This window comes from Desmodus rotundus, chromosome 6 (genome assembly GCF_022682495.2).
Source record: "Desmodus rotundus isolate HL8 chromosome 6, HLdesRot8A.1, whole genome shotgun sequence".
In the NCBI taxonomy this organism is placed as follows: domain Eukaryota; kingdom Metazoa; phylum Chordata; class Mammalia; order Chiroptera; family Phyllostomidae; genus Desmodus; species Desmodus rotundus.
Window position 1 is genome coordinate 116,896,922 of NC_071392.1, and position 15,137 is coordinate 116,912,058.

A 15,137-nucleotide genomic window follows, 5' to 3' on the forward strand; every position below is an offset into this window, starting at 1 on the left:
CTTCTTCCTCCCCTCGGTCCCTTCTCCTCTAAGCAACCAGAAGGCACCTTTGAAAGGCACATCGTGTCATTCCTTTGCTCAAATCCCCTCCATGGGCACTCCATGTCCCTGAGAGCAAAGCAAGTGTCCTTCAGGGCATCCTAGCTGCCTGTCATCCCCTTTCTTACCCACGTATGAGCCAGACTGACCACTCATTCAGGTCTACTCATGAGACAGACACCATGTGGTAATTCATCTGTACGGAGCAAGTTTAATATAAAGAATTATTGGCCGTGACCAGGGGTTGGAGTAATGCGACCTTTGTTAGTAAGACATAAAGAGAACTCCAAAGCAGGTAGAAGTTTCATATTTAGGGAGTGGCTACTATTCCTGGGGCTGAGCTGGAGAGCCCAGGGAAGAGCCCACTCCCCAGCACGGTTGACAGACAGGCCTTGCTGGGGAGGGCGTGCTAGGCCATACAGCAGCGCCGCCTGCAGAAGCTTGCTGAGAGCACACCGGAACCAGAAAATAAAACCCTCTCTTCTGCAATGTCTCTCCCACGCCCTCTACAGACAAATCTTAACATCGTGCCACAGGACAAAACGTATTGAGTCTAGCTACAGAGCAGGCACAGAAGGGTGGGTTTGGAGCTGAGATGCAACAAATGGGTACTTGGCACGGTGACTAGATTGTCCTGAAAAATAAAGTATACTCCCACCTCAGTGCCTTGGCAATTGCTGTGCCCTCTGCCTGGAATTCTTTTTCTCCATCCCCAACCTCGTCTGCATGGCTTGAAGCAATAGGTTTCTGCTCAGATTGCTCTTTATCAGGAGGTCCTTTTCTGACTGCTCTAATTAAATAGCACTCCGATTTGCATCTCCCTTTTCCTGATTTGCTTTTCTCTACAGCAATTATTACTATTTAGTATAATTTATTTACACGTTTATTATTTGTTGTCCATCTCCTCCTTCTAGAATGTAAGCTCATCAAATACAGAGAATTTTATTTTGTTTATTCCTGTATACCCAGCAGAGCTGAATAAAACACTGGCTGGTGTAGCTCAGTGGATTGAGCATGGGCCTGTGAACCAAAGAGTTGCTGGTTTGATTCCCAGTCAGGGCACATGTCTGGGTTGCAGGCCAGGTCCCCAACAGACACATGAGAAGCAACCACACATCGATGTTTCACTCCCTCTCTTTCTATCTCCCTTCCCCTCTCTCTAAAAATAAGTAAAATATTTTTTAAAAAAAAACAGTGCCTAGTGCATAGTATAAATCAATACTTATTGAATGAATAAAGAAGGAGGAGGGAAACACTAGCCAGAGTCTCATCACCTAGATGCTACTGCAGTTAGCATGGTGGTAAATTTCCTTTTTGATTTTCCCCAATGAGGATTTTTTTTTAATTTTTATAGGGGCTTCACATACATATAGAAATATATTAATATCAAAAGAGAGCAGCTTGCTGAATTTTTACAAGCTGAACTCACTGGGTAAGCAGCACCTGACCAAGAGATAGAACACGACCAGCAACCTAAGACTCCCTTTGTGCCCACGCCCAAGGAAACCATTATGCCAAATAGTAACTTAGTCTGTATGCTCTGTGAGTGACTGCACAGCGTGTGTGCTGCGTCTGGTCTTGGACTCTGTCACCTGACGTTCAGTGGAGAAGATCCATCCCCACTGCCATGTGTCACTGTAGATCTCTTGTGCCCTCGGACGTCCAGTGTCCCAGGTGGATAGGCTGTTTGTCCACTTACTGTTAATGGACAGCTGGGTAGTCTCTGGTTCGGAGCAATGCTGAATCAAACTGCTGTGTACGTGTTTACACATGTCCGTTTGTGAACATACGTCGCTTTTGTTAGGCATGTATCCATTCATGGAATTGCTGGGTCACGGGATGTGCACATGTTCAGTGTTACCAGCCACCCCCCACCCCACTCCCCAGGGCTGTTCTCTCTCATTCCCGGCAGCTAGCATCCCTGACACACACGTGTGAAGTCCCCGGGACTGTGCGTGGCCCTCGGTCTGAGGCGTTCTAGAAGTGGGCGTGTGAGCGCTTTCTTTGACCCCATAGGGAGCACTAAAGCTGGTGCACTGCGAAGAGACGAAGACAAGCCAGGTTGTGTGTAGGAGGAGCTCAGACCCACACCTACAGATATCACTCCTGAAAAAGAGTGTTCGAAAGTTATACGCCAAAGAAAAAACTCCCTTTACAAAGTTAGAATTGAAAGACTTGAGAACAACAGTAATGGCAAATACTTACGGACGGCGTCCTCTGTGCTTAACCACAACAATGTACAGTACTTCATTCGGTCTTCAATGAGACGAGGTTCTATCGGCCTGTAATAAAAAGTCCGACTTCATTTTTTTTTGCTTGTTTTGCTGTTGATGGTTTTCAAGCCCACAGGAAAGCCTGGGGGCTCCCTCCCTGGCACCTGTGGGAAGTTCAAGCCACCCAAGCCCTGGCCCTCTTGCCGGGCCCTCGCCATAGCCCCGTGCCCGAAGCACGACCATGTGGCCAGTCACCACCCCTCGCTCTCCCAAGACATCTTCAGACTTGCTTAGGACCCTGCCCTGCTCACCGCAGAAAGCTTCATTATGTCAGTAATTAATCTTTTTCTGCCCCCTGACACATGTGTCATCCGTCCCAGCTGTCCAATCCAAATCTCGTGGAGGAGTCCATCGGCCTCCCATGAGGCAAGGAGACACACCCTCATCTCACAGATGAGAACACTGGAGCTGGGAAAGTACTCACTCTCTCATTCAACGCTTTGCATGCACAGAGCGACGGAAAAGATGGACAAATCCCCCGCCTGCATTGGAGTGCGGGAAGTGGTCCACAGAGAAATGAATATGAATTGCTTTCAAATATGTGAAAACATAACTAGCATCCCTTAAAACTAAATCGATACATATTAAAGCAAGGAGATTTTTAAAAACTTACCAGGTCAAACAAGATCTAATGATGTCACAACGCACTGTGCTGGCAAGGATGTGGCAAACAGGCACCCGCGTGCTCTGTTTATGGAGTGATGTAATGCAATTGGAGGGCTGTGTGATACACCCATTAACATTTTAAATGTGACCTCCTTCTTCCTCAGAAACTCTACTTTTATGAATTTATACACAGCTAAAGAGGGGCAGGGCTCGACACCTCCTTAAATGATGTGTATTTTAGTTCTGTATAGATCCTTACAGAAAATTAGAACAAAACACAAAGTGAAGAAGAAAAAACCTAATCTGTAATCCCAACACCCATGCACAGAAGCCTGTCTATCCAGTTTGCTGCTCCCTTCTTCCTGACAGAGCAATGCTGCCTCCTAGTGGATTTATCTTTAACTGCATTCATTATTTCACCATTTCTTATCTTTAAAATGTACCATACTTAATTTTTTAAACTAAGTAATGCACTCACATGGCTCAATATTTTTTTAAAGATTTTATTTATTTATTTTTAGAGGGAGGGGAAAAAGAAAGGGAGAGAGACATCGATGTGTGAGAGAAACATCGATAGGTTGCCTCTCGCACTCCCCCAACCGGGATCCTGGTCTACAATCCAGGTATGTGCCGTGACCAGGAATCGAACCAGTGACCTTTCCGTTTGCTGGGCGATGCCCAGCCTACTGAGCCATGCCAGTCTGGGCTTGATATCGTTAAAGTTCTAAGTGGTATACAGTGGTAACCCTCCCTTTCATTCCCGTTCCCCTCAAACTAGGTTTCTTTCCCCACAGACAACCATACTGGCCATTCCTTGTATGTTTTATGCGCACATCAGAATTCAGTCAGTGAGTTTCCTTCTTTCTAGTGCTCGCCTTTGAATCATAAGTAGGGCTCCTAAAAACTTAGAAAATCCAAAGAAAAAATATTTCTACACGAAACATTTATTATTGCCTGATTTGTAATCAAGAAAAATCGGAGATAATATGAATTCCCAAAATCAGAATGACTGAGTTGTTACTCTCGCTAGTTAAACACTAGTAATCATTATGACATGTACTAACATAAAAAAAAAAATCCATCCCCCAAATTTTTAACACAATACACAAAAGAAAGATAAATTTTTTAATCCCTCTTTTGGAATAAGAAGAATACAATGATATACATCATTTTCAGCTGTCAAAGAGAAAAGTAATTTTCTTCTTAATGACAATTATCAATTCTGAGGAGCATGTTATAAAAGGTATAGTTGTGTCTGTTTTGCAACAGGGCAAATCAACTCAAGTTTTAAGAAAGTTAATTAAAATACATCCTTCCACTCAGAAATTCCTTTCTTAGTGATCTAAATATAGAATAATCTCTTATGCAAAATGTGGTCATCACCTTATTTGTGAGTGAAAAAACTAATCTGAATGTCCAACTACACTGCAGGGGTGTCAAACCCATTTTCACTGGGGGCCACATCAGCTTCCCGGTTACCTTCAGAGGGCCAAATGTAATTGTAGGACTGTGTAAATGTAACTACTCCTTAACTAGGGGCAAGGAGCTCGGCGTAGAAACGAGGTGCCAGGCCGGATAAAACAAGGTGGAGGGCCTTGTGTTTGCCACCTGTGAACTACAGAGAATTAGTTAAGTAAATAGTGGTATGTTCACTCAGTGAACATAATGTTTGCAGACAACTGGGATATGTTTTTGAAGTTAAAAGAAAGTTGAGTATGTAGTTAAGATCACTCAATTGAATGCTTGGGGTGTTGGGACTCTGAGTATTTTCTTTCCATTGTCAGTTTTGTTTTGTTTTCTTAAGATTTTATGTACTTTTTAGAGAGAGGGGAAGGGAGGGTGAAAATAGGGAAACGTCAATGTGTGAGAGATACACTGACTGGTTTGCCTCTTGCAAGCCCCCAACTGTGGACCAGCCTGCAACCCAGGCGTGTGCCCTGACTAGGAATCAAACCAGTGACCTTTGGGTTCGCAGGCCAGTGCTCAGTCCATTGAGCCACACCAGCCCGGGCTCCATTGTCATTCTTTAGAGAGCATTTAGATAATATTTTTGCCCTGGCTGGTGAGGCTCAGTGGATAATATTTTTTAAAGAAACAGCAGAGTACATAAACTATGAAATAGTACGCACCTGGGCCTGACCAAGCAGAATTCAGACTTAAATCCAGCAGCAAACCTATAATGCCCTTAGTGGTCACAGCCACAGACCAATCTACTAGCTGAATACTGCAGTATAGGAACTTATGTGAAAACTAGACTGGAATAGTCTAGAAGTCAGTCAATGCACGTTAGCAATCTCCACCCAAACCTCTCACCTCTAGGGACTTAGGGGGTATCTTAAAGACACAGCGGGAATGCCCAGACATCTGATGGCGGACTTCCCTTTTCCTCTCTGAGGCAGTGGCTCTCCAGAGTGACTGCGCCTATTTTCCTGTACAGGGCTATATACACAGAACCGTACGCTTCACTGTTTTAGTCCATTTTCAGGAAGTTTTGAACACCCAGGACTTTTACTCTGCTCACCATCAGGCAATGTGTGTGTCTTCCCTTTGATTTATGCTTGTTATTTGTGTATCGAGTCCCTGCCTTTCCCCACGGCTAGGAGGAGTGCAAAACCCTTTTGGGTCACACCTGGCAGGTGTCAGACCAGGAGGCCTGGCAGAGGGTTGCCTCAGCCCCGCTTTGTAGTCTGTGCTGCTCAGGGTGCAGGTTCCTGAGACTGAGCCAACTACGACACTGGTGACGAGCTGCCGCCGCCACGCTCGCCTTCCTGGTGTCCTACTCCTCAGCCCCCTCTGTGGGGAATATCCTTCCCACGACAAAAAGCCTTGGTAAACTCTTTCTGTGAAAAAACTTTTTTTTAAATTGAGGTCACATTCATATCAATCAACCACTGTAATTCGACCACTAGAACTCAATGGTATTTAGCGTATTTAGTGCATTCAGTGCATTTAGTGTTGCACAACTACCAACTCTGGTACAAAACTTTCCATCGTCACAGACACACCTCGTATCCACTGAGTAATCACCTCCATTTCCTCCAGCCCCGTGCCCTGGCAACTTCTAATCAGCTTTCTGTTTGGTTTTACCTATTCTGTATTACTGCATATAAAAGGAATCAATCACAAATCAATTACGTGACCTTTGGTGCCTGGCTTCTTTCACTTTGCACGATGTTTTCGAGGTTCGTCCACGTGCTAGTATGCACCAATACTTCAGCCCTCTTACGGCTGACATCCCATTGAACATGTACCCCACAATGTGTGCATCCACCCATCCCGATGGGCAGTTGGATGGTTCCCACCCTTTGGTTATTATGAGTAACTCCGCCGCAAACACTCATATCCAAGTTTCCGTACAGACGTGCGTTGTTATCGTTGGGCACGTACCCAGGAGTGGAACTGCTGATCACACAGTAGTTCTGTTTAACACTAGAAACCACCAGGTTTCCCACAGTGGCGGCACCACTTTACCTTCTCACTAGTAACGCATGAGGGTTTCTATTTTCCCACATAGTCTCCAACACTTCCCTTTTCCCCACTGAAGCCATCCTAGGGGCTGGGAAGTGGTACCAGGAAGCTATCTAGATGAGTTCCTTCCAAAGAGGACACCCCAAGTCCCAACCCTCACCAACAGTGTATGAAGTGTTTATTTCAACTGGAATTTGCCAGTTAGATGGGTTATAATGTCTCACTGTAGTTCAGTTCTGTAATTCTCTTGGTATGAGGTAGTATAATACATCTCTGCAAATGTGTAGAAAAAGATTTTTATAAGGCAATCAGCTAAGATTAGGGCCAATTTTTCCAACACATCTCTTCTTGACTCAATTAAGCACTGAATATTATCAAAGATTTTTCCAAAAATGAACAGAAACATCAGGTGCATCCACAAGAGGCTATTAAGAGTTTATTATAAATTTGTTTCACAGGCCACAAGGAAATAAAAGGACTATGTACAGTCTTTCGGTAAACAGGCAGGGAGCTGAGGAGGGCCAAGATGAGTCTAGGGCCTTGGTGGGTGCATTCCCGGGGGAGGGGGGCCTGTAAGGGAAACCAGACAATCCGTAAGAAGTAAGACTTGCAGAATAACGGTGAGACTCCAGAACAACGGCATAACAAACAAACAGGTCTGTGGTAACGTGGCTCCGGGGAACCGGGCCCGGGCCTCTGTGGAGCTACTTTCATAACTCTGTGACCAAGGGTCAAAGAAGGCCTGAAGTAAGAGTAAGAAGTTTAGTCAGTGCCTGCTCTGCAACTCAAACCCCCATCCCTGTCCCGGCCTCCCGCTCCCTGCAGTATCACTCGATCCGAGGGGACATATGTGCTGACCAGAGACTGATGTGGGGCTGACTAGGTTCCTATGCTTATAAAACCCAAAAGCAGAAACCCAGACCAGAGAGAGACACAGGAGTCACCGAGTATGGCTGCGAGACATCTTAGAAGCCACTATGGCTTGGTGAAAAGACTGGTCTGGGAGTCGACACTGAGCTCTCACTGGGACTGTTTCCTTGTCTGTAAAATGAGGGCTGATCTATGCCAGCATTTCTTAAACTGGAGTTAAAAAGAGCCCTGGCTGGTGTGGCTCAGTGGATTGAGCACCGGCCTGCAAACCAAAGAGTCTCTGGTTCGATTCCCAGTCAGGGCACATGCCTGGGCTGCGGGCCAGGTCCCCAGTAGGGGACACGCAAGAGGCAACCACATATTGATGCTTCTCTCCCTCCCTTCCCCTCTCTAAAAATAAATAAAATCTTAAAGAAAAAGAAAAGATATACAGTGGTACCTCAGTAGTTGTCATTCATTCATTCCGGAACTCATAATGAGTGCTGAAACTGATGAGCACCGAACAATGAATCATTTGCTTTTGCGGTGTGGCACCACGCCTCATACAAGTTTTAGCAAGTGTAACAAGTCCCGAGCAAGGGCCAAGTGTCAAAACATTTTTTTCTTCCTCAAAAATGCAGTGAGTACAGGGTTTGCTGAGTTCTGAAGACGACGAGTACCGAGGTACGACTGTACATACTAAACAGCACAGCCAAGCCCAGAGCCCTCTCTTAATCGCTGACCACTGTCAACCCAGAGCGTAGACAAGTCCATGGCCCTCCCTGGGAACCCTGGGAGCCCATCCGTTCTGTGCCCTGAGAACCCTGCCCTGGACGCTGAGAAGTACCTGGGTGCAGGGCTGCTCTAACTGCTCTAAGCAGGAGTTAGGTCAACATAAGAAATGCTGTTTCCCCTTTCCTTTCTGGACTAAGCTGTCTGCTAAAAGTTCACTTCCCTAGGCTTAAGGCCTGCAAGCCCAGAGGGTATGGTCAAAATCTAATCTTCCCTCGCTTCCCATCCAAACAGGCTCTAGGAAGGAAGTCAAAGTGACTGCTGTGGGAACGTACCTCGCATTCCTGGGGGAGGGGGCCGCATTCCTGGAGGGGGCATGCCCATCGGAGTTCCTCGTCCAGGGGGAATCCCCATTGGGGGACCCATGGGAGGCCTCATACCGGGAGGTGGGCCCATCATGCCTGCAAGAGAAAAGTCCCAAAAATACAGCTCAAGTATCTGTCAAAAGTTAGCAGAAAACACACCAAGCTGCCCACCAAGTTCTGAGACAGATGGACCATCCCACCCTCCCAGCATCCCCAAGCAAACGGGGACGTGGGCCAAAGACATGGGCCTCCCAGTGGCTCCTGTTCCACCGTTCCAGGTCGGTAAGGCTGGATTTCAGAGTAATCCTGCTTAACTATAAAAACTCATCATCAGTTTCAGTCAGGGTGTGTCTCATCATAAATCCAGCTCAGGACATTTTCTCAATTAGCAATGGTCTCCTTGTGAGCTTCTCACCTGGAGGGGGTGCCCCTCGGCCTATTGGTGGGGGAGGACCCCCGCGGCCTGGTGGGTACTGGGTTGGGGCCCCTGCAATACTGGCTGTGGCAGCAGCTGCAGCAGCCGCAACAGTGCCTCTTCCCTGTGGGGTCATCACCTAGGAGGACACAAGAAGAGAATTACGCCAAACAGTACATCCCATGCAGCGCCCCACTCTCCCCCCAACTCAGGAAAGAAACAGCAAACACCAGATCTCCTAAGCTACAACTCATGGCATCAGACTTCCTACTCTTATCTTCCAGAGAAGATCAAGTTTGAATGCCCAACTCCAACCTTCTAGCCTGAGCTGAGGATACCCAACGCAAATCAGAGAGAAGAGAGTCTATCTCAAATGTCACCACAGAAACACTTTGCTCCAGTGCAGTTGACTGATACGCCTTTCACGAATCTCTCCACTTTAATACCATCAATGTAACTCACAGTGACAAGTTTTCCTTTCCAACTGATTCCAGGAACACATACACAAAGCCCCGTGCATGAAACACCGATGGTCTGACAGTCACAGGTCGGTCACTCTGGGCTCTTCCCAGATGTGGACCCCCCCCATCCTTTATTTTAACCGGTGGACACTGGTGCCCTTCACCAACTCACCTGTTGGGATGGCCCGCCAACCCCACGAACTGGCCCAGCAAGTCCCGCAGGGGCCTGGGGCATGGGGACGCCAGCTGGGATTCCTCTGCCTGCAGCTCTGCCGATCCCGGGGCCCCCAGCAGCTCCAGCAAGTGGCACTCGGGCAATGCCAGTCTGAAAAATAAAGAAACATGCTAAAATGCCTGTGGCCTGGAGAATCACACGTATACTCTGGAATGCCATTGCCTGGAGGGCCCCTCAGACTTCCAGGGCATCAAAACGACTCTCCAACTATACGTGGCAACACCATCACTCCTTCACCTAAGATTACATGCCTCGTTGTCACCCCTGCAGCAAGCTGGAAGAGCTTAAAGGTAACTTGAGAGAAACGTGCCACAACGCCACCCCCTATACGCATTCCTGTGGGAATTAAACCAAATTCAGAAGGGCCTGGTAGTCAAGAGCACTTGATGACCTGGGGACTGTTTCCTCATCTGCAAATGACAGAGCCACGACGAAAGTGGCCATGGTCATGACGGTGTGCAACGAGCTACGGCAGAGTGGTAAGTTCCACTGGAAACAGATATCAAGACTTATGAATATGCTTGGAACCGAAAAATACGGTAACATCCCTTGCAGGAATTTATATTGGAAAAAGCTTCAACTGCAGTCCAAAAATAAGGAAGTGACTATGATAACTACTTTGTATTCACTTGAGACAATCGTAGTCATTTCATTAACATAGCTTGTAGCAAGCAGAAAAATGTTTACATTAAGTGAAAAGGCAGAACTAAATATTACATGCATATTATGTGTTAAATACTAAAAGCTATATATATAGACAAAAAAAGTGTACTCCTTTGATGAAAAATGTGTCAAAATGAAAAAGGGTAAACAAATTTGGTTAAATTCTCTAGAGCCTGCCCTGTTTTGCAATGTATCGACAGGACGGCATTTATAGAAGCAAGAATGCCTGGGACCAAGGGCCAATGTCATCACTTGCTAGCTGTGATACCCTGAGCAAGTCACTGAAACCCAGTTTTCATTTATAAAGTAGGAGTAATTTATCTGAAAAGACGATCACGAGGATTAAATAAAACACTCGGTGCGCTGCGGCTGGCGGCCCAGCAGCCTGGGCGACGTCGGGCTGCCTGTGGGTCCCTGGTCAGGACGCAGGCTGGGGCTGCGGGCCAGGTCCCCAGTTCATTGTGCGCGAGAGGCAACTAACTGATGTAGCTCTCGCACGTTGATGTTCCTCTCCCTCTCTTTCTCCCTCCCCTCCCATCTCTCTAAAAGTAAGTAAATAAAATCTTCAAAAAAAAAAGCTTAAGTGCTTGGCACACAGCATAAGCTCAATAACAGCCCTGCCCTGGCACCCTGCTCTGACTTACATCTTTGGGGGGCGGCCCCTCTACGGTCATTGAGACCAGGTTCTCCCCTCGAAGAAGCACCAGACCAAGGACTCTCTTCTCTTCTCTCTCTGCTTGTTTTGAGTTCTTTGGCCTGCAGACAGGTTTAGGAGAAGAAACAAAAAAGCAAGTATTAGACAGAGGGTGAAGTTCATGTTCACCTACCTGAAGGCCTCCAAGATTTGTCTTACACTCTTTCTCCTGACAAGCGGTACATGAACTTTCCCTAAGACAGCTCCTCTAGACAGTCCTCACAGGCTGGCCCCAAGTGGTTGTTTCCCATGCCGGGAGGACGCGCAGAACAAGAGGCAGGACAACGGTCCAGAGAGCCCAGGCTGGCTCAATGTCACTCAGCAGCAACCGTCAAGTTACCCTTCCGCAGTATTCTCTGCTATCACTCTGTCCCCTCCCCTTGGCTTATGGTCTTGCCAGTGTCAGAAGGGAACCAAAACAATTCCTCAGGTCAAGTGAACCCCACTCACCCCACTTACAAGTGGGTTCCTTCCAGAAACAATTCAACCCCACAGGCCTACCACTCCGTCCCTCGCTTCACACCAGAAATAGAAACCATAAAGGAAAAGTAAGAGTCGACTACACAGAACTGCACCTGTCCCCAGAGCACAGGCACAAAGACCTCCTAACAGCCACAGCCATAAAAGGGTGAACGAAACATGAGTGCACGCTGGACAAATAAACTACAAGAAGATGGGGAAGGGAAGAAAAACCCAAACCAGTATTCTAAAAACAAAGGAAAGAAAAAAGACCATACCTGAATTTAAAAACGAACTTAAAGGTTTCATTTTAAGGCTATTTTATATTAAAGTAACCAATTTTCTGTGAATGGACATTTTTTCCCCTTTTTGGCTTATCTGTGTTTAATTTTTAAATAAAAGTACATACTGCCCTTTTACAATCTTTAAAAATCCCTTCTGGGCATTTTAACCTTTTTCTCATGTATTTTTCTGTGTTTTTAAAAAGTATACTCTAGTGAACACTTCTTCTATTATCAGACTAAAATTAGTTTCCTTTGTACAACAGAGAGAACCGTCTGGAACGGTTCTACGCCGCTCTGCCGCCCTGCTCCAACGTGCACACCGGGTGCGCAGCCGCCCCAACACACCTTGTGCCCTGTACTTCTAACCTCCTGCCGCAAAGACACCACAGCCTGAGGGAATCAAGGGAATTCACAGCTGCCGACAACGTCTAACATGCAAGGCACGGGGCAAAAGACAACTGGATGAGCATGGAAATCACAGAACCTCTTTGGGCCTCAAGATGCCTTAAATGTAAAAATAGGACAAAAAACTAGACCACATGGTTTAGTAGGCCAAAAACTTAAGATCTGTGAGTCTTAATATAAGGGAGTTATGCAATACTTAGGGAACTGTGGGAAAGTAGAAAAGAAGTCCAACTGTTTCTATGAATGCCAAGAAAAATCACTGGCCCCAAACCCACAGAGGGAGCTGAGCACTTACCCTGAAGAGGGTCAGAGGCTTCTTAAAGCAGTTTCAGACCAGGCTGCAATGGGAGAGCCCTTTAGGCTACAGCTTTACAAATAGGCAATGAGGCCAGAAAATCAAGCTCTCCCCCCTCACACACCTGTGGGGAAAACAGGAGAGCCCTTTACCCCAGTACCCAGGGGCACAAGAAAGTAAGAGAAACAAAAAGCCTAGCAGCCCTCCTTACAACTTGTAACCTGCTAGAACTACAGAGCAAGGCTTGCTGGGCCAAGCAAGGAGATTTCTTAAGAGTCCAATGTCACCATTTAAATCTGCCCTCTACAACAGGGAGAGCAAACCGACAAGAAGCAGCTACCTACATCACCACCTACCACTTGGACCACCCACCCAATCTACTCCTCCCGACCCAAGTCCCTCCCCACACGGCCCACTCCTCACTTGATCTTCCTGAATTCGTCACAATCACACAGAATCAAATTCATGTGCTTGTCGAAAGCCTTGAAGGTGCCGATGAAGATCCGGCCGTCTTGCAGGATGCACCTCATCCTGTAGTCGATGTGCTGCAGCATCTTGCTGCTCTTACCCACAGTCTGCAAGAGATCAGCAGGGAGGAGATTCAGCTCGTGTATAATCACATACCCTTCAGTTCTTCCTAAAAACTTCTGCCGCGGCCTTCTTCCCCATGTGTCTGGCTCAGTACTGCCAGCCCTTTCCCCAGGAATTCTGCCATGTCAGCCTGTGTTCAGCCCTTACCTCCGCCCACTACTGTTTCCCCCGCTTTCCCTTCAAATCATCGCACATTACAACTGCCTTTGTCTAGGCAGGGTACGTTTCAGGGATGAGCTTGTAGGATGTCTCCAAACTAATCCAACCCATCCATCCATAGCAGAGATCAGCCAGCTGCCATCGTGAAGATTACCAGTGGACTCCGGTGCTGTACAACACCCACACCTCGTTAAAGGGACTGAGTAAAGGAGGTGGAATGGGACTGGCACTAAAAAGCCAATCAATCAGAAGCTGATCAGAAAGGAGCTGACGACCCTGGAGGTGAGAGTGTAATCCCCCAATGGAGAACGTGTGAGTGCCTCCAAGGCTGCCTTCCGGAGGGAAACTTGCTTGTGGCCAGGGTGCTCATCAGTTTGAACACACAACGATCTTTAAGAATACATGACTTAATATACTTCTTAATTAACCCAACCACCTCTTCTGCTTCACAGTCTGGCTTGCAATGTGTCTTTGCTCAAACAGACCATGGAGTCAGCACAGTGTGAACTGTCGGGTGCCCTGGGCAGTTACATTTCTCTGTAGAAATAAAGGACCCGGCATTTGGCCTGTGCATCAGCCTCCCATCAATCCGACTGGCGCTCCACTCATCCACTCATCCAAGGGCCTTCTATGGGCCAGACCTGTGTGTGCTGTTCATCTGTGAGCTTGGACAAGAACAGGTTTCTGAACATCCACGTGTGAATCAGAACCTTGAACTGCACCCTGGGACCCAGGTTACGTGGGATGACTCTCAACTGCCTTGTGATCTATCACACAGCTGGCCACACAGACCTCGACCTTCACGGCAACATTTTTTGGTCCACCCAGTAATAGCCAACCCTTACCGGTGTTCACTGTATATGTCATTTAGTTCTCAAAATCAGCTCCCTTATTTTTGCTATTTTACAGATGAGGCCACTGAAGCCAGGAGACATGAAGTAGCTTGCCCTGTCTCAGGGTCAGGAAGCTGTGTTGGAACCTAATCAGCCTGAATCCAATGCCTAGGCTTCTAACCAATTCCCCAAACAATACGTGACTGGTTTACCTGCTTTCACTTCACCCAACACATAGCACCTACAGAACAAAGTGACCTTTCCAAACACAAAGCCCATGTCATTTTGAGGGCTGAAATCCTTCAATGACAGGCCTCATCACCAGCACGATTAAGAAGCATGTAAGGCATTGAGTAACCAGGCTCCTGCCAGTTCTTCCCATCTCGTCTTCCACCTCTTCCTCCCTGTCCCCTTCCAGAACTTTCAATGCTTCGCTCTCGCATCCTTCGGATCTCTACTCCCGAAAGCATTCTTCCCCCACCTCCCTCCGCACCATTACTTTTACTTAATGCTGAATTACAACTCTGAATTATGTCCCCAACTCGAAAGTGAACTCGGTGAATAAAGGACACATTTCATAGGATAACCCCAACTCCTAAAGAGTCAGGCATTCATACAGATATGCTGAAGAAGTTCAACTCTCCCTCCTAACAGTCTCATTCACCCTCCCGCTCCCTCCTCGCCATCTACTAAACCCAAGAATATTCTCCGGTTTTGGCCAGAAGCCCTTCCACCCGGTGCCCCATATCCTTCTTAGGCACTCACCCCCTTCCTTAGTCCTCCTGCGGCTCTAGCGCCTGCTCTCAAAATACAGACACACATTTCTTCTGCAAAAGTTTACGTAGTGGCTACAGGATCCCAAGTACTGCGGCAACAGCAGCGAGGAACCCCACGGTTCCACCCTCGCCCCCACCGAACGACCGGGGCCTCCGTCCCACAGTTCCAGCTTCCCCTCCCCCAACTCGCCGAACCTCAAGGTTCGGGTCTTTCCCGCCGGGACGGAGCGGCCGCAGTGCCGGCCTTCATCGCCACTAGCGGCCAATCACGGCTTCCTCCCCAATCAGTCGCGGCCGCTCCCTCCACAACAGACTAGGAAGCGCCCGCGCCGCCTGTCTAGGTCTTCTCACCATGGTGGCGGTTTTGATGGCTCCGATTCCCGCCGGATTCGCCTGCGCTTAGGCCTAGCCGCCCTCCAGCAGCCCACTTCCCGCGACTGTTGCCGGAAATGCGGCCGCGGGCAAAATGGTGCCGGGTGGAAGCTACTTCCGGTCCCGGAGCCGGGCCGTAGCCTGTTAACTGGTTGTACTCACA

General features: G+C 47.6%; 1 protein-coding gene across 2 annotated transcripts; it reads right to left on the reverse strand.

Moving 5' to 3' along the window:
* Positions 1-6,809: 6,809 nt before the first annotated feature.
* Positions 6,810-15,071, reverse strand: SNRPB (small nuclear ribonucleoprotein polypeptides B and B1). 2 transcript variants are annotated; one of them, XM_024559381.4, is made up of 7 exons: positions 14,954-15,071; positions 12,667-12,818; positions 10,751-10,862; positions 9,381-9,533; positions 8,748-8,886; positions 8,303-8,428; positions 6,810-6,956 (listed from the first exon to the last, which is right to left on the reverse strand). In XM_024559381.4, the coding sequence occupies exons 1-7, from the start codon at positions 14,954-14,956 to the stop codon at positions 6,919-6,921; spliced, it is 723 nt and encodes a 240-aa protein (XP_024415149.1). In that variant the 5' UTR covers positions 14,957-15,071; the 3' UTR covers positions 6,810-6,918. The 2 variants fall into 2 exon arrangements, with proteins under 2 accessions (XP_024415149.1, XP_024415150.1); XM_024559382.4 differs by having other exon boundaries at positions 6,810-7,128.
* Positions 15,072-15,137: the final 66 nt, after the last annotated feature.

Excerpts from the sequence above, each read along its gene's own strand:
- SNRPB (XM_024559381.4), bottom strand. Across the intron at positions 8,887-9,380 it reads TTGGCGGGCCATCCCAACAG|GTGATGACCCCACAGGGAAG; the intron begins GTGAGTTGGTGA and ends GTGTCCTCCTAG. Across the intron at positions 8,429-8,747 it reads CCGAGGGGCACCCCCTCCAG|GCATGATGGGCCCACCTCCC; the intron begins GTGAGAAGCTCA and ends TTTCTCTTGCAG.